This window comes from Saccopteryx leptura, chromosome 2 (assembly GCF_036850995.1).
Source record: "Saccopteryx leptura isolate mSacLep1 chromosome 2, mSacLep1_pri_phased_curated, whole genome shotgun sequence".
Lineage (NCBI taxonomy): Eukaryota > Metazoa > Chordata > Mammalia > Chiroptera > Emballonuridae > Saccopteryx > Saccopteryx leptura.
This window is the reverse complement of record NC_089504.1, coordinates 344,997,779-345,022,773: the sequence shown is the minus strand read 5'-3', so window position 1 is coordinate 345,022,773 and position 24,995 is coordinate 344,997,779. Positions and strand designations below refer to the sequence as shown.

General features: G+C 49.6%; 1 protein-coding gene across 3 annotated transcripts in view; it reads left to right on the top strand.

Annotated features, from left to right (window-relative positions):
• The first annotated feature begins 1,250 nt into the window (after positions 1–1,250).
• ODAD4 (outer dynein arm docking complex subunit 4) overlaps positions 1,251–24,995 on the top strand; it is a 33,890-nt gene continuing 10,145 nt past the window's right edge. Inside the window, exons 1-10 of one of the 3 annotated variants that reach the window (XM_066364193.1) lie at positions 1,251–1,409; positions 3,580–3,711; positions 4,524–4,674; positions 5,741–5,802; positions 6,077–6,242; positions 7,378–7,602; positions 7,771–7,978; positions 17,766–17,852; positions 20,249–20,445; positions 24,275–24,375. In XM_066364193.1, the coding sequence (XP_066220290.1) occupies positions 1,296–1,409; positions 3,580–3,711; positions 4,524–4,674; positions 5,741–5,802; positions 6,077–6,242; positions 7,378–7,602; positions 7,771–7,978; positions 17,766–17,852; positions 20,249–20,445; positions 24,275–24,375 (1,443 nt within the window). In that variant the 5' untranslated portion in view covers positions 1,251–1,295. Of the gene's footprint in view, positions 1,410–3,579; positions 3,724–4,523; positions 4,675–5,740; positions 5,803–6,076; positions 6,243–7,377; positions 7,603–7,770; positions 7,979–17,765; positions 17,853–20,248; positions 20,446–24,274; positions 24,376–24,995 lie in introns of all 3 variants that reach the window. The other 2 variants (XM_066364192.1, XM_066364194.1) reach the window with 2 other exon arrangements.

Here is a 24,995-nt window from a genome sequence, read left to right as displayed (position 1 = left end):
GAGCCCACATCAAACTGCACTGAATAGGTTTGAAACTGGGAGAGTTTTCCTTTTATTTGGTGCAGATTTCACATTTCTATCGTTTTTTGTTGCTTTCCTGTGAGTGGTCAAAAGTGCACCCTGACTTTTCGGACACACTACAAGGTTAACAGATCCTTGCCTTATTTAGTCTGGTGGGTAACACCTCAGAACTGGAGTCTGAGTGCCTGGGGTGGAATACTTCCTTAGCCACTTGCTAGCTCAGTGATGCCACTTGCTAGTTCAGTGATCCTGGGCATGTTACTCAACTTCTTTAGCAGTTTTCTTATCTTTAAAATCGAAAAATAACAGTGCTTCCCCCATAGGCTTATACTGTGCTTAGGTATGCCTAGTATCCTGAAACAACAATCCTTTTAGGATGGAATGGAACAATTTATATACTAAGATTAGGATTGATAATGTTAGTTATTTACTGACCACCTTCTATAAGTAACTGCATGCCAGAGACTTAAACCTCTGCAAGAACCTTAGGATAAGTCACAATCTCATTGACATTGGAAGTTGACGTTTTAAAAGTAATATAGTAAAGGCAAGGGTGTTTGTTGGAACCTAGTCCTTTTTTAGGGGGAGGAGGATGTTGGGAATAGGGAAGAAGGTCTGGAAAGACTTTGATGCAGGCCAACCATTAGCAGGGGTCGAATAAATGTGTTAAATTGAAGGTTGAATCCAACGTTATTTTCCACATTGTCTCATGCAGACCCTCAAATCTGGAAGGTTTTAATATCTCCCTGTTCTTTTGGCAGGAGGAAAATTAAAGGCTCAGAGCCCTTATGTACCAGCCGCAGGTTATGCAATTAGGGAAGGAAGACGGTGCAAGGACTCCTCCGACTCCAAGCCCGTGCTCTCCCCGTGATGGCCGCACATGCGGTGCACATATATCCTTGCCACGTGTGCCTTATCCCTACTTGGGATTCTGCCCACAATCCTCTACTTATTTTTCTGGCTGTAAATTCTGGACACGACTTAACTACAAAGAGAACCGGTGGAGTGTACAACACCCACCAATGGAGCGTGTCTTCCGCACACCCATCCGACTAGCGGCAGTCACACCTCCACCAGCGCGCAGCTGCACGGGCGCAGGCGCACCCTGGCGGCTGTGGTCCCCAGGCTATAGGCTCCGCACGAGCCAGGGGAGGGGCCGGAAGTAGCAATCTGTATCTCGGTTGCTAAGAGACGGGGTTTCCACAAACCAGACAGAAGTTCTACGGCTTCTCTTCCTCCCTTTGTCCTCTTCAGCGTCTCCGAATCCCGTCATCATGTCGGACCCAGAAACTGAGGGCTTGCGAAGCACCTTTTCCTCTTACATGGCGGAAGGCGAGCGGCTCTATCTCTGCGGGGAGTTCTCTAAAGCAGCCCATAGCTTCAGCAATGTGAGTCGCGCTTCGAACCTATCAAACACCCATTACCACTTTGGATTCCTAATAACGCTGAGGTCCTGATAATGCCTGGATGACCCTATTGTTTAGATTCACTTGTTCCTGATTGATGCACTACTGTGACAGATACGCCCCTGCAGAACCATTTTCTACCAATTCCTAACTGCATTTTGCCTGATTCTTAGTAACCATTCTGTGTGTTAACAGTGACATCTTGTATTCTTTTTCCTCAAATGTTTCGTGATTGACTGGTCTCCTACAGAGCATGCCCAATTTCCCACCATTGGCCAGCAGATTGGTTGGGAGATTTCTTGCAGAAGTAAGGTCTCGCCTGACCAGGCGGTGGCTCAGTGGATAGAGCGTCGGACTGGGATGAGGAGCCCCCAGGTTGGAGACCCCGAGGTCACCAGTTTGAGCGTGGGCTCATCTGGTTTGAGCAAAGCTCACCAGCTTGGACCCAAGGTCGCTCGCTGGCTTGAGCAAGGGGATACTCAGTGTGCTGTAGCCCCGCAGTCAAGGCACATATGAGAAAACAATCAATGAACAACTAAGGTGTCGCAACGAAAAACTAATGATTGATGCTTCTCATCTCTCTTCATTCCTGTCTGTCTGTCCCTATCTATTCCCTCTCTCCGTCTCTGTAAAAAAATTTTTAAAAAAAGTCTCAAATGCTTATGGAAGGTGGTCAGTAAATAACTAAAAATATCATACATAACCTTGGTATAAATTGCTCCACCCCACCCTAAGAGGATTGAATGCTGTTTTAGGATTCCAGGCATATGCCTAAGTGCAGTATTAGCCTATGGGGGAGGTACTGTTATTACTCAATTTTATAGATAAGGAAACAGATAAGTTGAGTGATGGTGCCCAAGATCACTGAACTAGCAAGTGTCAGAGGAAGAATTCAACCCCAGGCGCTCAGACTCCACTTCTGAGGTGCTAAAGGACAGATGATACTCCCTCACAAGTTAGCTATTAGATGTTCTTACAACAATTTCATTTACAGCAAATAGCTCGCTTCTTATTCTAAATGGACTGGCAGAATTAATTCTCTTTAACCAGTTCTAAGACTCCCCCTAAAGTCAAGCTTCTAAACCACTACCCAGAGTCTTTTATCCTTTGATCACCTACCACACCCTAAAGCCAGAAATGATTGAGCAGATGGGTCAACAGTTGAGTTCAGGACCCCTGCCCCTCCCCATTCTCCTCTTTTTGGATCATGTTTTATCCTTGAGGAGCTCAGGCAGAGATAAAAGAACACTATGAGGGAAGATAGCTTTGGGTGAGAAGTGGCTTTTTTTTCCTGTGCAACAATATCTACTTCCTCTTCCTGTAAAGTAATAAGGTCTAAGAAAGGGGTGGATAGTAATGATCTCAAACAAAGACAGAGGGCATGGGAGTAGGGGGAGGGTTCTGCTCCCACTTTAGGTACAAAATCACAATTTCAGTTTTGCTGACATTTTCCTCTTTTTAAAAAAAAATATTTTATTTATTCATTATAGAGAGGGAGAGAGAGAGAGAGAGAGAGAGAGAAGGGGAGAGGAGCAGGAAGCATCAACTCCCATATATGCCTTGACCAGACAAGCCCAGGGTTTTGAACCGGCAACCTCAGGTCAGGCGACATTTTCCTCTTAATCACCTGAAATAGTGATTCATTCTCAATAAGCTATGTAAAAAGAGAGGGCTAGAGGAATGGATAACTCAAGTTGCAGATTGTCCTAAAATCCATTTTGTTAGCCTCCAGAATGCTTAGCCTTTGGAATGTACTTTGAGAGTGTTATGCAGCCATTTTAGGTTTGTGTTTGAATTTGGCATGCACCAAATGTCTTAAGATTCTATTGTCTGAATGGACTGGAGGAGTCCCAGACACACAGAGAAATTCAGTATATCCACAGAGTAGTACTATGTATATTCTCACATCTCAACCAGAGGCTTCCAGAATAGCTTGTGATTTGACTTTGTTTAAGATGAGCTACTTGCAGATAATGGAATTGACTAAGCAAAGATTGATAATGTGTTGCTTTTCCACTGATAAGATCCAAAGACTTGTTTGCTGTACCATGGAGTCCCCTTGAAACTCGGGCAGGAGGGTTTGGGCTATTTCCAGTCTAGCTTCTACCTTGCCCTGCCTGCTACCTGTCAACCTGACTGGTTCCTTTCTCAGGCTCTTGACCTTCAGAATGGAGACAAGAACTGCCTGGTTGCCCGTTCCAAGTGTTTCCTGAAGATGGGCGAGTTGGAGAAATCCCTAAAGGATGCTGAGGCTTCACTCCAGGGTGACCCAACTTTCTGCAAGGTGACTGTATGGGTAAAGAACTCCATCTTGCTTTCACCACAGCCACTGTCTGCAGCATTCTCTGGTTAGAAGTGGTGAAATACCCTGACCTGTGGTGGTGCAGTGGATAAAGTGTCGACCTGAAATGCTGAGGTCGCCAGTTCAAGATCCTGGGCTTGCCTGGTCAAGGCACATATGCAAAGCAAGTTGATGCTTCTTGTCCCTCCCCACTCATCCTTTCTTTATAATCAAGAAATAAAATCTTAAAAAGATATATATTTAGCTTAGAAGTGGTAGAAGAACCAGCCAGACTACCTAGAGTTTGATGTCGTTTTCTTTTTTTAATTTTATTTATTTATTTATTTTTACAGAGACAGAGAGTGAGTCAGAGAGAGAGGGACAGACAGGGACAGACAGGAACGGAGAGAGATGAGAAGCATCAGTCATCAGTTTTTCATTGGGATACCTTAGTTGTTTATTGATTGCTTTCTCATATGTGCCTTGACTGTGGGCCTTCAGCAGACTGAGTAACCCCTTGCTGGAGCCAGCGATGTTGGGTTCAAGCTGGTGGGCCTTTGCTCAAACCAGATGAGCCCGCGCTCAAGCTGGCGACCTCGGGGTCTCGAACCTGGGTCCTCTGCATCCCAGTCCGACACTCTATCCACTGTGCCACTGCCTGGTCAGGCCATTTTCTCTTTTTTCATAGGTTACTTGTCTTGCCCCCTGCCCTAGTATCCCAAACTTGACCCTTAACCCAGGACCCTTCTGTTCCACCACACCTGAGTCCTGTAAGACCTGTCTGTCCACCTCAATTTGACTATCTCTCATTTCAGGGGATTTTACAAAAGGCCGAGACCCTGTACACCATGGGAGACTTCGAGTTTGCCTTGGTGTTCTATCATCGAGGCTATAAACTACGGCCTGATCGGGAATTCAAAGTTGGAATTCAGAAAGCTCAGGAAGCCATCAACAACTCAGTGGGAAGTGAGTAACCATGGAGCCGATGCCCGTATCCAGGAAGTCTCTTAGAATTCTTAGGTTTGAAGGACGGCCTCAGGTGCCGACCACCAAGTGGCCTACAGGGAGTCCCATGCTTGGATTTATTTATTTATTTATTTATTTATTTATTTATTTTAATTTACTTTTCTGAAGCTGGAAACGGGGAGGCAGTCAGACAGACTCCCACATGCACCCAACTGGGATCCACCCAGCATGCCCACCAGGGGGCGATGCTCTGCCCATCTGTTGCAACCAGAGCCATTCTAGCGCCTGAGGCAGAGGCCATAGAGCCATCCTCAGCGCCCGGGCCAACTTTGCTCCAATGGAGCCTCGGCTGCGGGAGGGGAAGAGAGAGACAGAGAGGAAGGAGAGGGGGAGAGGTGGAGAAGCAGATGGGCACTTCTTCTGTGTGCCCTGGCTGGGAATCGAACCCAGGACTCCTGCATGCCAGGCCGATGCTCTACCACTGAGCCAACTGGCCAGGGCTCCATGCTTGGATTTAGCTGCTGCTGATTTTGTTGAAGATTAGGAACTGTTCACTGGGAGGGCCAATCCCTGATCGGCTGTACTGAATACTGCAGTGTCTGGTTATCTGCAAAACCAGACAAGAAAGGCTGTTTCATTCACTCCAAGTCAAATGAGCATGCACCTATTTTTGGCGTGGTGCCAGAGGGCAGAATGGAGTCCTGAGCCTGGTCTTCTCTAGCCTCTGGCTTCCTCCCTTACCACTCATGCACCAAGAGCTGGCCTTGGGGGGAGGGGAAGAAAAGTGAAAGTTTGCCATGTAGATGGCAGAATATGGAAATGACATGGAATGGAGAGCTCCCCTTGTTTGGAAACCTGGCGGCCATGGCCATGGGATAGCAGGGCTGCCTAGCTGCGTAAGAGTATTCTACCAAACAGCCTGTACCATTTGCCTTCCAGGCTGGCTTAGAGCCAGCTGTGCAACAATGGTCACCCTCCTCCTGCCAAAAGCAGCCATTTCCACATAATATGTGATAGGTCATGCTGGGGGCCTGGCTAACCTGAGTCCCAGCTTCTGCCCTTGCAGGTCCTTCTTCGATTAAGCTGGAGAACAAAGGAGACCTTTCCTTCTTAAGCAAGCAGGCTGAGGTAAGGGCCCTGGTTCTGATGCTACCTCCCCTCAAGGGTCAGGCCGTAGCCCTGTTGCCTGGGAGAGCTAGTACCTTCCCATTACAGGCAGCCATGGAGTTCTGCCCCAGTTCTAGAGGGGTTCTGGGAGTCTAGCTGTTTCGTACCAGAAACACTCCATGGTTCTCAGCCCACAGGGAGGTTCTGGAGGAAGAATTGGGGATCACAGACTCTTGGGTCCCTGGGTTCTCTGCTCCTTGCTGAGGCTCTGTCTGGTGTTGCTACATCTCCCCAGAGTATGAAAGCCCTGCAGAAGCCGCAAACTGTGAGACACCTCCTACACTACTACAAAAAAGAGTCCAAGCGGAAGGGCTCGTTCAAGAGCGAGAGGACTATCCGCCAGCTCCTAGGCGAGCTCTATGTGGACAAGGAGTATCTGGAGAAGCTCCTATTGGATGAAGGTTTCAGGCACTTTGTTTGCAACAGGGAACAGGACAGAGGGAACCTGGGGTGGATGCTTAATGCACGAGGCAGAGGCAGAGGCAGAGCCGATCATATAATGTTAGCCGATACGTTTCTCTGGACAGGTTTTACTCTCATTTTACAGATGAGGAAACTGAGGTGCAGAACTGTTAAGTCACCTAAGGTCATGCATAGGTAAGCAGTGACACGGCTTTCAGATTTGAATCCGGGAAGTTCAATTTCAGAACCAGGGCTCTTGAGCAGTGTGCCGCCCTGGGAGGGAACGCCGGAGAGCTACGTTCCTCTAGCACCGAGCCCCTGAAGGGGGCGTCCCCTCGGCTTTCAATAAGTGCAGAGAGCAAAGGAATCCAGCTGCGAGGCAGTGGAAGGGGAATCCTAGGACACCAATACTAGAATGTCCCACTTCATCGGTTACAACCCTTTCTTTCTAGATAAGGAAAGAGAGACCCTGATGGGGAGTAACTTGTTCAAGGTGACGAGCAAGTTAATGGTGGAGTTGATACCAGAGTCCAGGCCTCCTAACTTCTGGCTCAGCACTCTCTCAAACACACTGTGCTGGCAGTGACAGGAAATGGGACAGAGCCTTGAAGTGAACGCCAAACATAAGCCTGCAGGATGGGAGTCCTATCGGTAGCTGATAAGCCTGAGCAGGGATCACCCTTGAATCAAATGGGTTTTTCAAGGTCACCTGCTGGCACATCTCCATAAGACCCCTCCAGCTCCCAGCTTACACTGGTCCACAGAGCACCTGGGGAATCACTTGGCACTGGCAACCTGCGCTGTCGTGCACTTAGACTGTCTTCTCTAAGGATACAGCTTGAAGGCTGAGGGCTATTCACCAGCTGCCCCTTCCATTAGCTCCTCATATCTGCCCATAAGGGGCCTAAGCACCAAGCTTTGTACAATGGCAATGTCTGCAGGGGGTGGGCCCTGGCCTTTCTGGGCCCAAATAGACCCACTCTGTCACCCATGTGCTCTTGCTTTGCTCACTGTTTCTGTAACTCCAGGCAGGACTCCACATAGGGGGCCCCAAAACAGGGATCCTGAGCCAAGAGGAGACGACTCCCTTAGATGCCTGTTCTGGTTGGTTCTTCCTTACATCCTTCCCCACAGACCTGATCAAAGGCACCATCAAGCACGGCCTGACCGTGGAGGACCTCATCATGACAGGCATCAACTACCTGGACAACCGCAGTAACTTCTGGAGGCAGCAGAAGCCCATCTACGCCAGGGAGCGTGACCGGAAGCTGATGCAGGAGAAATGGCTGCGGGACCGTAAACGCCGTCCCTCGCAGACCATCCATTACATCCTCAAGAGCCTGGAGGACATTGACATATGTGGGTGGTGGTCTCAGAGCGGTGGGGATTTTGCCAGGTGGGAAGGGAGCCACAGAGCAGCCTGAGCCCCTCGATTCCCCGGGCTGTGGATGGTGTCTGGGGGAGGTGGGTTCTCCCCCCCCAGGAAGAGGCTGCCCCTACCTCCATGTCACCAATTTCCCTTCCCAGTGCTGAGCAGTGGCAGCGCTGAAGGGAGCCTTCAGAAAGCTGAGAAAGTGCTGAAGAAGGTGCTGGAATGGAACAAAGAAGAAGTGCCCAACAAGGATGAGCTGGTTGGAAACTTGTACAGCTGCATAGGGAATGCCCAGTTCGAGCTGGGGCAGATGGCGGCAGCCCTGCAGAGCCACAGAAAGGACCTAGAGATCGCCAAGGAATAGTGAGCGCCTGGGGATGCCTGGGGGGGAGGGGTTGGGGAGGCCTACAGAGGACTTGGGCTGGGGCCATATCTTGGCCTTCTGCCAGGCTGCTGGTAGCTAAGCTCCCGTTTTCTGCCCTGCGTGCCTGAGGTAGATCCAACAAAGGGTGGAACCACCTGCTCAGGACGAATAAGGAGCAGAACAAGACTATCAGCTTTTTTGCCAAAGAGGAGGGCATTGGCCTCAAACTTTAAAAAGCTCCAAATGATCTGACTCTTAGGAATATTTTTATTCTTACACTATGTGGACAAGAGTCCTCAACCCCAGGCCCTGGCCGGTTGGCTCAGTGGTAGAGCGTCGGCCTGGCGTGCGGGAGTCCTGGGTTTGATTTCCGGCCAGGGCACACAGGAGAAGCACCCATCTGCTTCTCCACCCTTCCCCCTCTCCTTCCTCTCTGTCTCTCTCTTCCCCTCCCGCAGCCAAGGCTCCATTGGAGCAAAGTTGGCCCGGGCGCTGAGGATGGCTCTGTGGCCTCTGCCTCAGGAGCTAGAATGGCCGTGATTGCGGCAGAGCAACGCCCCAAGATGGACAGAGCATTGCCCCCTGGTGGGCATGTCAGGTGGATCCCGGTCGGGCGCATGTGGGAGTCTGTCTGACTGCCTCCCGTTTCCAACTTCAGAAAGAAAAAAAAAAAAGAGTCCTCAACCCCAGGCATGCCAGGTGCTGCTAGCATCGAAAACACAACGACCAGGCACAGGTCATTTTCCCACAGGTGTGAAAGGAAAAGTGACATAGCTAAGAAATCACTGTGATAAATGTCAGGCAGGAAAAGTACAGGACCCAGTGCTGTGAGAAGTACAGTGTGGCCTGACCTGTGGTGGCGCAGTGGATAAAGCGTCGACCTGGAAATGCTGAGGTCACCGGTTCGAAACCCTGGGCTTGCCCGGTCAAGGCACATATGGGAGTTGATGCTTCCAGCTCCTCCCCCCCTCCTCTCTCTCCCTCTCTGTCTCTCTCTCTCCCCTCTCTAAAAATGAATAAATAAAATTAAAAAAAAAAAAAAAAGAAGTACAGTGTGTCCGTAAAGTCATGGTGCACTTTTGACCGGTCACAGGAAAACAACGAAAGATGATAGAAATGTGAAATCTGCACCAAATAAAAGGAAAACCCTCCCAGTTTCTTTTTTTTAATTTTATTTTATTTTATTTATTTATAATTTTTAGAGAGGAGAGAGAGGGAGCGAGAGAGAGAGAGAAGGGGGGAGGAGCTGGAAGCATCAACTCCCATATGTGCCTTGACCAGGCAAGCCCAGGGTTTCGAACTGGCGACCTCAGCATTTCCAGGTCGACGCTTTATCCACTGCGCCACCACAGGTCAGGCCACCTCCCAGTTTCTGTAGGATGATGTGGCAGCATGTGTGCATGTGCAGATGATGACGTAACACCGTGTATACAGCGGAGCAGCCCACAGCCATGCCAGTCGAGATGTGGACAGTACAGAGGAAAGTTCAGTGTGTTCTGTGGCTCGCTAAATTCGAATCTGTGACCAAAGTGCAACATGAATATCGGCACGTTTATAACAAAGCCCCACCACATAGGAATAACATTACTTGGCGGGATAAGCAGTTGAAGGAAACCGGCAGTTTGGTGGAGAAACTCCGTTCTGGTAGGCCATCAGTCAGTGATGAGTCTGAAGAGGCTATATGGGATAGCTACCTAAGGAGCCCTAAAAAATCTGTGGGTGAGCCCACATTGAACTGCACTGAATAGGTATGAAACTAGGAGAGTTTTCTTTTTATTTGGTGGAGATTTCACATTTCTATCATCTTTTGTTGCTTTTCTGTGACTGGTCAAAAGTGCACCATGACTTCACGGACACACTGTATATCCCAGGAGGACTTGATGGGCTTTGGGGACCACATTTGACCTTTGGGAAGGTGCTGGGGCTGGAGAGCATGGGGTATTGCAGGGGATGAGGGGCCAAGAGGGGGCTGGACCAAGTGGGCAGGGGTCAGATCCAACCAGGGCCTCGCAAACCACTGCGCTGACCAAGTGCCTGGGTTCCGGAGTCCAACCGACCTAAGCTTTGGAGTTGCTTCTTCCCAGCCGTGGGACCCGAGACAAGGCACTTAACCTCTCCCAGCCTGTGTTTTTTCTGTCAGATGGACATAACAATAGCCCCACCTGATGGGGTGGGAGGGAGGACTACATGCAGAGTACACAGGAAAACCTCAGGCCTCTGCTGTGTTTCCCTAGTTACACCAATACCGATCTCTTCCCACACTCGATGGCCCGCTCGCTCTCAAAGGTACTATGGCTTTCTGGGCACCTGGCTTGAACCTTGAGAGTCCTTTGTGACTTTCTCTCCCTGGTTTCCACTTACCCTTCAGTTCTGAGTCTCTTTCAGCCTCCTATTATCCTGTTTCTACGCACAAGTCAGCCCTCGGCTCTCCCTGCCTCCAGCCACCCCCGCACGTCACCGTCACCTCCAGAGACACTGCTTTATATCCATCAACCCTCCTTCTCTTGCTGACAAACGGGCCCTGGCCCCTCACTGCCTGCAGGTTAAAACCAAATGCCTTTGCTTGGCACTCAAGGCCGTTTCTGAACCTACTTCTGCAAAGCCCTCTGATGTCGGTCTTCCATTTGGGTCAAACTGGATTTCCTGAGCATTTCTGTCTCCTCCCTCTCCTGCTCACTCATTGGAGCCCTGCATGCTGTACATTCCCCATTCATTTCTCACCTGCCTGCCCCATGCCGAGCAGGGGCATCACATATTGGCTGTTCCAGTAGAAAAACAAAACAAACAACCAGCCTGGGAGACAGACCTGACTTTGACTCCTGGCTCTGGCACTCAGAGGCTGTGTGGATTTGATTAAGTTGCTCACCTCGGTTTCCTCATCTCTAGTGAAGGCATAATAATACTGACTCTCAGGGATTATGAGAACTAAATATATCTACAGTAATTTGGATCCAACTAGATCCCACGTTCTAAAGACAGATAAATCTTTACGTCTGGCCAGACTCCCTCCCAAGCTCCAGACCTGCATATCCAACTGATTCCGAGGCATTTCCACTTGGATGTTCCACAGGAACCCCAAATTTAACATGTCCAAAGTGGACTCCCTCATGCGCCTCCCAAACCTCTTGCTCTAGGGTTCCCTGCTGGTGAGGATGTCACTTCTGGCTGTGCGGTTTCCACGGAGGAGCCAGACACCTCCCTCCCCTCCCCGCGCACTCACGCACTCAGCCTGCCGGACCCTGTGCCTGCTGCCGCTCTCCTTCCTGTTTCCCTCTGTTGGTCAAATGAGTTTGTAAATATGATATATGTGTTTGCTCGCTTGTGGTTTGTGTTGGGTGTAGGGGACGGACTGTGGGCAGGCAGGGTCGTTGTAGCCTAGGGTTTAGTTTTAAGACTGGGTTTTTCCCCACACCCTTGACTGATTGTATGATCTGGGTGGTGCACTCTCATGAGGAATCCAATTAGGCCTCGGATAAGTGACTTTGTATCAGAGACTTCCTTGTTTGTATATTGGATTAGGGGTTTTTGGTTTTCTACACTATAAAGTGGGACAGACCAGGAGCTTGCTCACTCAGTTCCTGCTATCACAATTGCAGGGGCTTCCCTGATCCCTTGCCCTTCATGGGAAAAGCTGGTTTTCTGCTTTTCCCTTGTCTTCTTTTGTGGTTTGCCTGTCTTGGTGAGACACCAATAAATAGGATGGCCCACCATCCTCCTACTCCGCCATTTCTTTATCGTCTGCCTGAATCCAATGGGAACCTGCATGTGAATGGCCACGATGGCGGCTCCTGGCCTTACACCCTCCCACAGCTCAGTCCAGACCCGCTTTTCGTCTTGCCTGTTTCCTCTGACCTGGATTTCCTGCTGCCCAGCTGGTCCTTCTGTGCAGAACAAATCCAATGGTTGGATAAGGTTCACATGTCCCGTTCTGCTGCCCTTCCTTATCTGGCTTGTCCGGGTCTCTCTTGACCCAGCGCTTTCCAGGCCCCTGAACACCTACCTGTGCCCCAGCCAGCACCTCGTGGCTCTGCTCCTGCTAGTCTCTAAACAGGACCCCCTCTCTTGCCTGCACTTTCTTCATCAACTCCCTCCTACCTGTTTGTTGGGCAGATAAAATATATTATGCTCACTTTGTTAAAGATGGCACTGCCCACATGGAAGCTCTCACCCAGGTGATATTAATGTGTGTTGGGGACAGGCTGTGGGCAGGCAGGATCGTTGTAGCCTGGGGCTTGGTTTTGGGATTAAGCCTTTCCCACCCTTTTTGATGTGGGGTGGTGCAATCCCATTATGTCCCAGATAAGTGACTGTATTAGAGACTTCCCCATTTTGTATATTGGATTAAAGGTTTTGATTTCTACACTATAAAGTGGGGGCAGAACGGGAGCTTGCGCTCTTGGTTCCTGAGATTAGCATTAGAGGAGAGAGGAGAGCAGAGAAAGGCCAAGTGGAGGAGGCCAGGAGAAGCAGCCAAGATGGTGGAGTGTTGAATGAGAGGCCAGTTTGTGTAGTTTGTGCAGGGAGAAGGAAGGAGATGGGGAACAGAGGTGAATAAGTCTGGTGAGCTGGAAACCTTTGATTCTAGGAAACTCGGATAAGTCAGTAGCTTTGTAGCACTGAATGTGAGTGGGTTTTGGAGCCCAGTGTGTATTTTTTACTTGCCTGCTGGGTGCAAGCTAGGATTAAAGATGACGGCCCATCAGTTTTTGGCTCCGTTGTTTCTTTACCGACTGTCCGAATGCAATGCAAACCTGCATGGGCCAGGTGGCTGTGATGGTGGCCGTGCCTACTGGCTGTACACTGTTCTTCAAAATTTAAATAAAGTCTTCAATGCACTCCCAGGATGACTTAGAAACCCCTCCTCTGTGCTCTCTCTTCTCACTCACACATATCTATCTGCCTATTAGACTCTGGACTGTGGATGGGATTATTTTATGACCCCTTCTCTTCCCAGCACCTGCCGCAAATGCGCATGCAATAAATGTATGCTAAATGGTTGAATAAACAGAGGTGCTCCTTCAATAAAGTTAGTTCCTTTTCAACATCCTCCAGTCTTCCGAGTTTAGGTGCCCCAGGTGCTTCCTCATTCTAATCAGCCCCGCCCCTCCTCTGCCCCTCCCCCAATCTCTCACCCTTCCAGGTGCAGCTCAAATCTCAGTTTGTCTAGCTTCTTCAGTGATCCCAGCCCTCATTTCTTTTTTTGGGTACTCCTTTTTTTTTCTTTTAAGATATTACTTATTGATTTTAGAGAGATGAGAGAAAGTGGGGGGCAGGGACAGGAAGCATCAACTTGTAGCAGCTGCTTCTTGTATGTGCCCTGACTGGTCAAGCCTAGGGTTTCAAACCACAACCTCAGCTTTCCAGGTCAATGCTTTATCCACTGCGCCACCACAGGTCAGGCTAGATACCTTATAAATGTTTGATTGCATTCTTTCTCATTATTGTTACTATTACTACATATTATTGTTATGGATAAAATAATATATTACAACTTATTCATTTGTCACATCATAAAAAGGCATGCACTTTAGGAGGGGAGACTGACATCAGAGGCGCAGTGGGAGCAGCAGTGCAAAGCATGGCAAGGGTCCAAAGAGAGAGGCAGGTGGGAGCCAACGAGGCCTCAGGGAGGACAGGGGAGAGGAGGGGGGCTCTAGGCAGGGGAACATGGTGGGGCTGGAGGATTGGGGGAGCTGCAAGGGAGCGTGCTGGGGGCCAGGACCCGTGGGGGCGGGAGGGCCGGATGCCACACTGAGGAGGAAGGAAGGGCCTTAGCCTGAGGGCACTGAGGGCCCATGAGTTTGATTTTATTGATACAAGTACACAGTGTTTTACTTGATTCACAACCGTGTGGTGCCCAGAGCAGAACTTGACAGGCTTCTCTTTCCTTCCTCCCAACACCACACACCCCTCTCCTCTTTTCACTGGGAACAGGTTGAGATATGTCCTACTGGTCCTTTCTCAATGTATTTACCTACATATTTATGTACATTTATGTAGACATAGGGTTTTTATTTTATTTTTTTACAGAGACAGAGATAGGGACAGACAGGAAAGAAGAGAGATGAGAAGCATCAGTTCTTTGCTGTGGCACCTTAGTTGTTCATTGATTGCTTTCTCATATGTGCCTTGACTGGGGCTTCAGCAGACTGAGTGACCCCTTGCTCAAGCCAGTGACTTTGGGCTCAAGCCAGCGACCATGGGGTCTATCCATGATCCCATGCTCAAGCCCGCACCCTGCACCCAAGCCGAAGACCTTGGGGTTTCAAACCTGGGTCCTCTGCGTCCCAGTCTGACGATCTATCCTCTCCGCCACCGCCTGATCAGGCTCGCACAGTAATTTATGTAACTACATCTCTGTGGCACTTAGGCTGCCCCGTTTTTGCCATTGTAGTGCTGCGTGGAGCTCCTCAGATGTATGTTGAGTACCTCTGTGGGGAGTGGAATGTCTTGATAGGATTTGCTTTGTAGAAAGGCAGGCTGGCCACAGTGAGGAGACTGAACCAGAGGAGGCGAGTTTCATGGGAGACATGGAAGCCAGTGGGGCTGCAGGGGCTTGAAGGGCAAAGAAGAAGTGGGAGGGAAGGGAGAGAGTGAGAGGGGAGGCAAGTGGAGGGGAGCTGGGATTGGGGGAGGGCTTTCCCGTGTTATTTGTTAGAAGAGGTCATTTTGAACAGAGATCAGAATGTTCACATGCGAATAGTAAACAGTTGATGTAGAAGGTGCAATTGTCTTTTTCTTTATAGAAATCTTGTACTCTCTTCCTTGATGACACATGAATACTAGAAAAATTTAAATAACATGGATAAATTAAAAGTTTCCCTCATACTCTCGTTTCCCTTAGGTAATCATTGTTCATAGTTAGACTTACATTCTCTCTACTTTTAAAAATGCCCACTTTTTATTTACTTACTTATTTTTTGGTGATAGATAACAACACAGTTTTATTTTCTTATAGTTTGGGAGGTTATAAGTGTGAAGGCAGTTTGGGCGAAAATCAAAGTGCTGGTCGGGCCTCATCCCTGTAGAGGCTCCGGGGAAGAACCTGGTTCCCTGCCCCTCCCAGCGTCTAGAGCTGCCCTCATTGCACTCCTTGGCTCATGGCCCCTTCCTCCATAGCCAAAGCCAGGGGCACAGCATCATGCTGCAGGCCTGAATATTTATTTTTAATCTAAAAAATAGGGCCATAGAGCCTGACCAGGCGGTGGCGCAGTGGATAGAGCATCGGACTGGGATGCAGAGGACCCAGGTTCGAGATCCCGAGGTCGCCAGCTTGAGTGCAGGCTCATCTGGTTTGAGCAAAGCTCACCACCTTGGACCCAACGTCGCTGGCTTAAGCAAGGGGTTACTTGGTCTGCTGTAGACCACGGTCAAGGCACATATGAGAAAGCAATCAATGAACAACTAGCCCTGGCCGGTTGGCTCAGCGGTAGAGCGTCGGCCTAGCGTGCGGAGGACCCGGGTTCGATTCCCGGCCAGGGCACACAGGAGAAGCGCCCATTTGCTTCTCCACCCCTCCGCCGCGCTTTCCCTCTCTGTCTCTTTCTTCCCCTCCCGCAGCCAAGGCTCCATTGGAGCAAAGATGGCCCGGGCGCTGGGGATGGCTCTGTGGCCTCTGCCCCAGGCGCTAGAGTGGCTCCGGTCGCAACATGGCGACGCCCAGGATGGGCAGAGCATCGCCCCCTGGAGGGCAGAGCGTCGCCCCTGGTGGGCGTGCCGGGTGGATCCCGGTCGGGCGCATGCGGGAGTCTGTCTGACTGTCTCTCCCTGTTTCCAGCTTCAGAAAAAAAAAAATGAAAAAAAAAAAAAAAAAAAAAAAAAAAAAACAACTAAAGGGCCACAATGAAAAACTGATGATTGATGCTTCTCATCTCTCTGTGTTCCTGTCTGTCCCTTTCTTTTTTTTTTTTTAATTTTTTTTTTATTTTTCTGAAGCTGGAAATGGGGAGAGACAGTCAGACAGACTCCCACATGCGCCCGACCGGGATCCACCCGGCACGCCCACCAGGGGCAAAGCTCTGCCCACCAGGGGGCGTCGCTCTGCCGCGACCAGAGCCACTCTAGCGCCTGGGGCAGAGGCCAAGGAGCCATCCCCAGCACCCGGGCCATCTTTGCTCCAATGGAGCCTTGGCTGCGGGAGGGGAAGAGAGAGACAGAGAGGAAGGAGGGGGTGGGGGTGGAGAAGCAAATGGGCGCTTCTCCTATGTGCCCTGGCCGGGAATCGAACCCGGGTCCCCCGCATGCCAGGCCGGCGCTCTACCGCTGAGCCAACTGGCCAGGGCCCTGTCTGTCCCTTTCTATCCCTCTCTCTGACTCGCTCTATCTCTGTAAAAAAAAAAAAAAAAAAATATATATATATATATATATATATATATATATGGCCATAGACACACATACATATAAATATATATATATATTATATAATTTGACTTTTTTTTTTTTTCTTTGCAAAAGAGAGAGACAGACAGGAAGGGAGAGAGATGAGAAGCCTCAACTCGTAGTTGTGTCACTTTAGTTGTTCATTGATTGCTTTCTCACATGTGCCTTGACTGGGGCTCCAACTGAGCCAGTGACCTCTTGCTCAACCTTGCGCTCAAGCCAGCGACCTTGGGCTTCAAGCCAGTGACCATGAGCCATGTCGATGATCCCAAACTTAAGCCTGCAACCCCACACTCAAGCTGGTGAACCTGCACTCAAACCAGATGAGGTTGTGCTCAAGCCAGTGATCTTAGAGTTTCGAACCTGGGACTTCAGCATCTGAGGTCTAAGCTCTATCCACTGTGCCACCATCGGTCAGGCTATATATCTGACTTTTAAATTTTTTTTAATATTTTTCTGAAGTGAGAAGTGGAGAGGCAGAGATAGATTCCTGCATGTGCCCAAGTGGGATCCACCCAGCATGCCCACAAGGGGGTGATGCTCCGTTGCAACTGGAGCTATTCTAGTGCCTGAGGCAGAGATCATGGAGCCATCCTCAGCACCCAGGCCAACTTTGCTGTAATGAAGCCTTGGCTGCAAGAGGGGAAGAGAGAGACAGAGAGAAAGGAGAGGGGGAAGGGTGGAGAAGCAGATGGGCACTTTTCCTGTGTGCCCTGGCCGGGAATCGAACCTGGGACATCCTCACGCCGAGCGGACGCTCTAACCCTGAGCCAGCCAGCCAGAGCCTATATATCTAACTTTTTAACTTATTATATCAAGAATATTTTTTTCATATACAAATATTGCCAGTGTTAAGGCACTGATAACATTTATTGTTTCCAATGTTTATTTTATTACTATTTTTAAAAGATTTTATTTATTGATTCTAGAGAGAGAGAGAAAGGGAGGGGGTAAAAGCAGGAAGCATCAACTCATAGTGGCTTCTTGTGTGTGCCTTGACTGGGCAAGCCCTGCGTCTCAAACCAGTGACCTCAGCATTCCAGGTTGACGCTTTATTCATTGCGCCACCACAGGTCAGGCTTCAATGTTTATTATTAGAAACAGGGACTTAATGAGTGTTCTTGTCACATTATCTTGAAGTAAATTCCTGGAAGGTAATTACTAAATCAAAGGGACATCTTTGAAAGTTGTTGACTGATGGTCCTGCAGAAAGGTCCCAATAATGTTTATTCTTGGCTACAGGGCATAAGGGGCCCTGTGTGTCAGCTCTGCCGGCCTGGGCGTGTCCCTCAGACTGGACCCTAAGTCCCTGAGGTCAGGGCCCCTGCATTTGACTTCTTTTCTGTTTCCACAGTGCCTAGAATGACTGATTTCTAGTGAACAACTTGTCATGATTCTTCCCCTCAGTGACCTTCCTGATGCCAAGTCGAGAGCCCTTGACAACATTGGCAGGGTTTTTGCCAGAGTTGGAAAATTCCAGCAAGCCATTGACACGTAAGTGACCAAGGACTGCCCCTTCCCCGCCTCGGGCCCAGGACTCCCCCCACCACCAGACTCCCAGCCTCCGGCCCCAATGTCAGGTAAAGAGGCATCAGAAGACCCGAGTGGGCTCCTGGCTCTGCTAGGCAACCGTGGGAGAGCCGCTCTGTAAATTCAGGGGCTCATCAGTTAAATTAATTACTAAACTACAATCAGCATTTTCTCAGAATGTCCCGATGACAAGAATCACCTCGAGCATTTGTTAGGCATGTGAATGACTTGGCCTCGTCCCTGGAAATTTTGATTGCACAGGTGCAGGTTGGAGCCCTGGGATCTGTTTCTAGAACAGTTCCAGTGGTCCTTACCTTGGAGCAGTGCAGGAATTGGAGGGCCCATTGTGTCTGGGACCTTTTCTGACACTACTCTGTGACTCTGTGGTCACGTGGGTCAAAGGGAACAGAGTTTGAATTCTCCAGGTGGCCCAACTGCTGGATTTTGATGTCCAACCAGGAAGCTAGTGACCTACTCCAGTAGGGTGATTCAGCCCCAGGGAGGCTTCGGGGAAGGCCTGAGCCAGAGACCCTCCTGGGCTGAGCCAGCTCCTCGGGCCCCCTCGCTTAGTGCAGAGAGAAATGTCCGTCAGGCCCTCATTGCTTGATTGAAGTAGACTTGTTCATCTCTGCTTTATGTCATTTGGTTTCCTGAATGGCCCCTCGTGTCTATATGCCAAAAGACAGAGCAGTATGAGAGCTCACCTATATATATTTATAATAAATAATTTTATAATGAGTATATACTTATTATTAAAATGTTAATTTAGAAAATACAGAAAAGTAGAAGACAAAATATTCAGTCCCACCACCCAATGATAAGTACTAATTCTAATCCTACTCTTTATTTTTTTCATTCCATTTGTTTTTGTGATTTTTTTTTCTTTGTATGTGTGTGTGAGAGAGAGGAGAGAGACAGGAAGGGAGAGAGATGAGAAGCATCAACTTGTCGTTGCGTCACTTTAGTTGTTCATTGATTGCTTCTCATACGTGCCTTGACCGGGGTCTCCAGCCATGCCAGTGACCCTTTGCTCAGGCCACTGACCCCACGTTCAAGCCAGATGAGCCTGTGCTCAAGCCAGCGACCTTGAGGTTTCAAACTGGGACCTCAGCACCCACTCTGTCCACTGTACCACCACGGATCAGGCTGATTCTTCTTTTTATTGTACTTAAGAATATTGTTGGCCCTGGCCGGTTGGCTCAGTGGTAGAGCGTCGGCCTGGCGTGCGGGGGACCCGGGTTCGATTCCCGGCCAGGGCACATAGGGGAGGCGCCCATTTGCTTCTCCACCCCCCCTCTTTCCTCTCTGTCTCTCTCTTCCCCTCCCGCAGCCAAGGCTCCATTGGAGCAAGGATGGCCCGGGCGCTGGGGATGGCTCCTTGGCCTCTGCCCTGGGCGCTAGAGTGGCTCTGGTCGCGGCAGAGCGACGCCCCGGAGGGGCAGAGCGTCGCCCCCTGGTGGGCAGAGCGTCGCCCCTGGTGGGCGTGCCGGGTGGATCCCGGTCGGGCGCATGCGGGAGTCTGACTGTCTCTCCCCGTTTCCAGCTTCAGAAAAATGCAAAAAGAAAAAAAAAAAAGAATATCGTTAAACATTTTTTTTTTTTCAGAGACAGAGCAAGAGTCAGAGAGAGGGATAGACAGGGACAAACAGACAGGAACGGAGAGAGATGAGAAGCATCAATCATCGGTTCTTCATTGGAACTCCTTAGTTGTTCATTGATTGCTCTCTCATATATGCCTTGACTGTGGGCCTTCAGCAGACTGAGTAACCCCTTGCTCAAGCCAACGACCTTGGGTCCAAGCTGGTGAGCTTTGCTCAAACCAGATGAGCCCGTGCTCAAGCTGGCGACCTTGGGGTCTCGAACCTCCGCATCCCAGTCCTATGCTCTATCCACTGCACCACTGCCTGGTCAGGCAACATTATTTTTATGTTATTTTAAATGGCATTTTGTAAACGTTATTTGCAACTGTTGTATCAAATTTGATCCCATAGGTGTTGCAAAATAGTTCTGGATGTTTTATTTATTTATTTACTTTTTATTTATTGATTTTAGCCAATGAGGAAGGGAGAGAGAAAGAGAGACAAGAACATCAATCTGTTCCTATGTGTGCCTTGACCGGGGATCGAACTAGCAAACTCTGCACTTTGGGCTGATGTTCTAACTAAAGGACCTATCCAGCCAGGGCAAAAAATAATTTTGGATGTTTTAAAAAAATGTTACTGCTTATTAGCACTATCTCGTATCTAAAAGAACTGCTGGTTGGAGAACAGTTCTTATTCTGACCCCCAGGAGAAGGCCCTGGCCTCCCATGGCCACGGGCCAGGTCAGTGGAAGAGGCTGACCGGCTTTCATCTCCCCAGGTGGGAGGAGAAGATCCCTCTGGCGAAAACCGCTCTGGAGAAGACCTGGCTGTTCCATGAGATTGGCCGCTGCTACCTGGAGCTGGACCAGGCCAGGCAGGCCCAAAGTTACGGGGAGAGGTCCCTGCAGTGTGCTGAGGAAGAAGGAGACATCGAGTGGCAGCTGAACGCCAGTGTTCTGGTGGCACAGGCACAAGGTACGGGCCAGAGAGGACACCTTACCTTTCCCAGCCATCAGGCCCAACTGCCATGCCTGGGCTGAGAATCCTTATCATCCCAGTGTGCCCCTGCCCAGATTAATTCTGATTCTGAGAGTGGGGATCCACCCCTCCATTTCGACCCTTGTGAGTGCCTACTTTGGGCTAAGCTCAGTGAGGATTTGGAATACCCTGAGAGCTGCCCCTGCCCTTAAGGAGCTCAGCTGCAGACCAGGACAACACTGTGTCGTCATCACAATAGAGCCACTTCTCTTGCCTTGGTACTCTTTACCTCAGCATTCTTGCATGTTTTTTTCTTTTTTTTCCAAGTGAGTGGAGGGGAGATAGACAGATTCCTGCATGCGCTCCGGCCAGGACCCACCTGGCAACCTCCGTCTGGAGCCGATGCTCTGCCCTTTTGGGGCCATGCTTGCACCTGAGCTATTTTTAGTGCTTGAGCCAGAGGATCCATGGAGCCATCCTCAGTGCCCAGGGCTGATGTGCTCAAACCAATAGAGCCATGGCTGTGGGAGGAGAAGAGAGTGAGAGAGACAGAAGGGAGAGGGGGAGGGGTGGAGAAGCAGATGGTCGCTTCTCCTGTGTGCCCTGACTGGGAATAGAATCCAGGACATTCACATGCCAGGCTGACACTCTACCACTGAACCAACTGGCCAGGGCTAGCATTCTTTTTTATTTTTATTTTATTTATATATTTATTTTTTACAGAGACAGAGAGTGAGTTAGAGAGAGGGATAGACAGGGACAGACAGACAGGAACGGAGAGAGATGAGAAGTATCAATCATTAGTTTTTCATTGTGCATTGCAACACCTTAGTTGTTCATTGATTGCTTTCTCATACGTGCCTTTATCACGAGCCTTTAGCAGACTGAATAACCCCTTGCTGGAGCCAGCGACCTTGGGTTCAAGCTGGTGGGCTTTTCCTCAAATCAGATGAGCCCGCGCTCAAGCTGGCGACCTCGGGGTCTCGAACCTGGGTCTTCTGCATCCCAGTCCGATGCTCTATCCACTGCGCCACCGCCTGGTCAGGCAAGGGCTAGCATTCTTGCATTTAATCACTATGCAAGCCAGTGATATAGGCATCATTTTATCGATGGGGAAACTGGGGCACTGAGTGTTTCTGCAGATTGCCCCAGGTCACACGAGGGAGCTTTTTGGAGTGATGGAAATGCTTTAAAACTGTTGTGATGGTCATTGCACAACTCTATAAGTTGACTAAAAACCATAGAACTGTTTACTTAGAAAAGGGTGCATTTTATAATATGTGAATTACATCTCAATAAAATTATTTTTAAAAAAGCAAGGAGCCTGTGGTGGCTCAATAGGTAAAAGCACCAACTTGGAACACTGAGGTTGCCGGTTCAAAACCCCAGCTTCCCTGGTCAAGGCACATATGGGAGTTGATGCTTTCTGCTCCTCCCTCCCCTTCTCTCTCTCTCTCTTTCTCTCTTTGACTCCTCTCTCTAAAATTAATAAATAAAATCTAAAAATAAATAAAAATTTAAAAAAAATTAAAAAAAAAAAAAAAAAAAGCAAGGGGCAGCCTGACCAGGCAGTGGCGCAGTGGATAGAGCGTCGGACTAGGATGCGGAGGACCCGGGTTCGAGACCCTGAGGTCGCCAACTTGAGCACGGGCTCATTTGGTTTGAGCAAAGCTCACTAGCTTGGACCCAAGGTCGCTGGCTTGAGCAAGGGGTTACTCGGTCTGCTGAAGCCCCATGGTCAGGGCACATGTGGGAGGGCAATCAATGAACAACTAAGGTGTCGCAACGAGAAACTAATGATTGATGCTTCTCATCTCTCTCCATTCCTGTCTGTCCCTATCTGTCCCTCTCTCTGACTCTCTCTCTGTCTCTGTAAAGAAAAATAAATAAAAATTAAAAAAAAAAAAAGCAAGGGGCAGGGGAAAGGAGAAAGAGATGAAACAAGACTGGGAATATTTTGATAATTGTTGAAGCTAAGTGATGAGTAATGCAGGTTCATTATACTATTTTTACTTTTGTGCGTATTTGAAATATTTCCTAATATAAAGTTAGAAAGGAAATGTCTCCAAGTTACAAGCGAATGGGCGATGAAGCTGGGACTAGAAACCAGTTCTGTCTGACTCCACAGCTCAGGCTTTGCTAAGCTGTGCTAAGCTGTTCCTGCCCCAGGTATGCAGCCGACCCCCATGGAGGGAGGAAATGTGACCAGTGCTATGCTGAGGGCATAATCTTTCATTCATTTGTTCATACTACAGATACTTACTTGGTACCTTCTAGGCGCATAGTAGGGAGCAAAACTGATACCAATTCCTTGCCCTCCCGTTAGAAGAGGTAGCTTTTAAGCTGAAACTTTAAGGACGAGAAGGCACCGGGACCGAGCTTTCCGGTCAAAGGAACAGCATTTAGGACGGAGGGCAGGAATTGGGCTGATTTTTGGGGGTTTTTTGGGTTTTTTTTGGTATTTTTCTGAAGCTGGAAACGGGGAGAGACAGTCAGACAGACTCCCGCATGCGCCAGACCGGGATCCACCTGGCACGCCCACCAGGGGGCGACGCTCTGCCCACCAGGGGGCGATGCTCTGCCCCTCTGGGGGGTCGCTCCTTTGTGACCAGAGCCACTCCAGCACCTGGGGCAGAGGCCAAGGAGCCATCCCCTGCATCCGGGCCATCCTTGCTCCAATGGAGCCTCGCTGCGGGAGGGGAAGAGAGAGACAGAGAGGAAGGAGAGGGGGAGGGGTGGAGAAGCAGATGGACGCTTCTCCTGTGTGCCCTGGCTGGGAATCGAACCCGGGACTTCTGCACGCCAGGCTGACGCTCTACCACTGAGCCAACCGGCCAGGGCCTGGGCTGATTTTATAAGCCGAAGGAGACCAATGTTACTTGGAGCTCCTGGGGGCCAGGGAGGTTTGGAAGAAGGAGACTGATGAGGGGCCATATGCAGAGGGCAAATCATAGACTGTTTCCAAAAGCATAGAGAAAACTACTGCAAGCTTTAAACCTAAATCACAGACATGATTACAGCAGATTTTCCTAGAACTATTCCTGGTTCTTAGGAGGGCTGCAGGAGAGGGAGGGGGGTGGGGGGAGGGAGGGGGAGAGACAGAGAGAGAGAGAGAGAGGGAGAGAAAGAGAGAGAGAGAAGGGGTGGAGAAGCAGATGGTCGGGCATCAAACCCGGGACTTTCATAGGCCGAGCCGACGCTGTACCACTGAGCCAAACAGCCAGGACTCCACAGAGTTCTTTAAAAAATTAAGCGGCCTGACCTGTGGTGGCGCAGTGGATAAAGCGTCGACCTGGAATGCTGAGGATGCCAGTTCAAAACCATGCACTTGTCTGGTCAAGGCACATAGGGGAGTTGATACTTCCTGCTCCTCCCCCCTTTCTCTCTTTTTCTCTCTCTCTCTCTCACTCTCTCTCCTCTCTAAAATGAATTTAAAAAAAGTTAAGCGAACATTTTTAAAATATGAATTTCCTCTTTGGAACAATCTAAAGATGGGACAAGATGGAGTTGTTCCCCTGTTCTGGAGACACATGATGTATGCATAGGTCCCCTGCCTTCATTGACGCCTCTGAATGGCCTGAGACCCACGGCTCAGGTTCCCCGGTTCTGTCTTAGTTTGGAGATGGCCCAGGAATGTGACGGAAAGGATGGCCCTGGGCAGAGACCTGGGGCTCAGTCCAGCTCACACAAGCTTCTAACGACCGACCGTGGGAGGGGCCAGGCAGGCCAGGGGCTCCAGAGGGAGCCTGGCACCTGCAGGGCAGCCACATCATGCAACACACAGTGTCACCACCTACCTGTGCTGTGCCTCCCCTCTGTTCCCCAGTGAAGCTGAGAGACTTCGAGTTGGCCGTGAACAACTTTGAGAAGGCCCTGGAGAGAGCGAAGCTCGTCCACAACAACGAGGCGCAGCAGGCCATCATCAGCGTGAGCCTTTCCCCCAGCTGGGCCCTGCTGTGGGCGCGGGGTGGGCCCGGGGTGGGCGGGGCTGCGCCCGGGGTGGGCGGGCCCTCAGCCCCCAGCCATCTGGGGAGGCCGTTCCACAAAACCGGAGGAGCTCCTCCTAAGTGCAGGGCTCATTGTAGGTGGGCAGTGGCTTTCAAATATTCCCCACTCCCCACGGTTTATGTAGCAACCCAGACACATATTTTTATGTGAAATAAACAAAGAATAGAAACAAAAGTTTTAAAAAACATATTTACCTTTACTCTGGACGCTGGTATTTCCAATTCTCTTCTCTTTTTTTTTCCTTAATGATGGTGGAGAGCTTCTAAATTGATTTCAGGATTTACAGTTTCAAAAATGCTACCTCCGCCAGGAGACCGTAAGAAATACATGTAATACGATTGCCTCCCTCACTGGCCTTGACTGGCACTGCCCACTGAGGCAGCCACTGGCCACGTGTGGCGGTTTAAATAAAGATGAATTACAAGTTACATTTAAAGTTCAGTCTCTCAGTCACACTAGCCACATTTCAGGTACTCCATAGTCGCTTGTGGCTGTGGTGCGGCAGGTGCAGATCTCGAGTCGGCCTCGCTGTTGCAGAA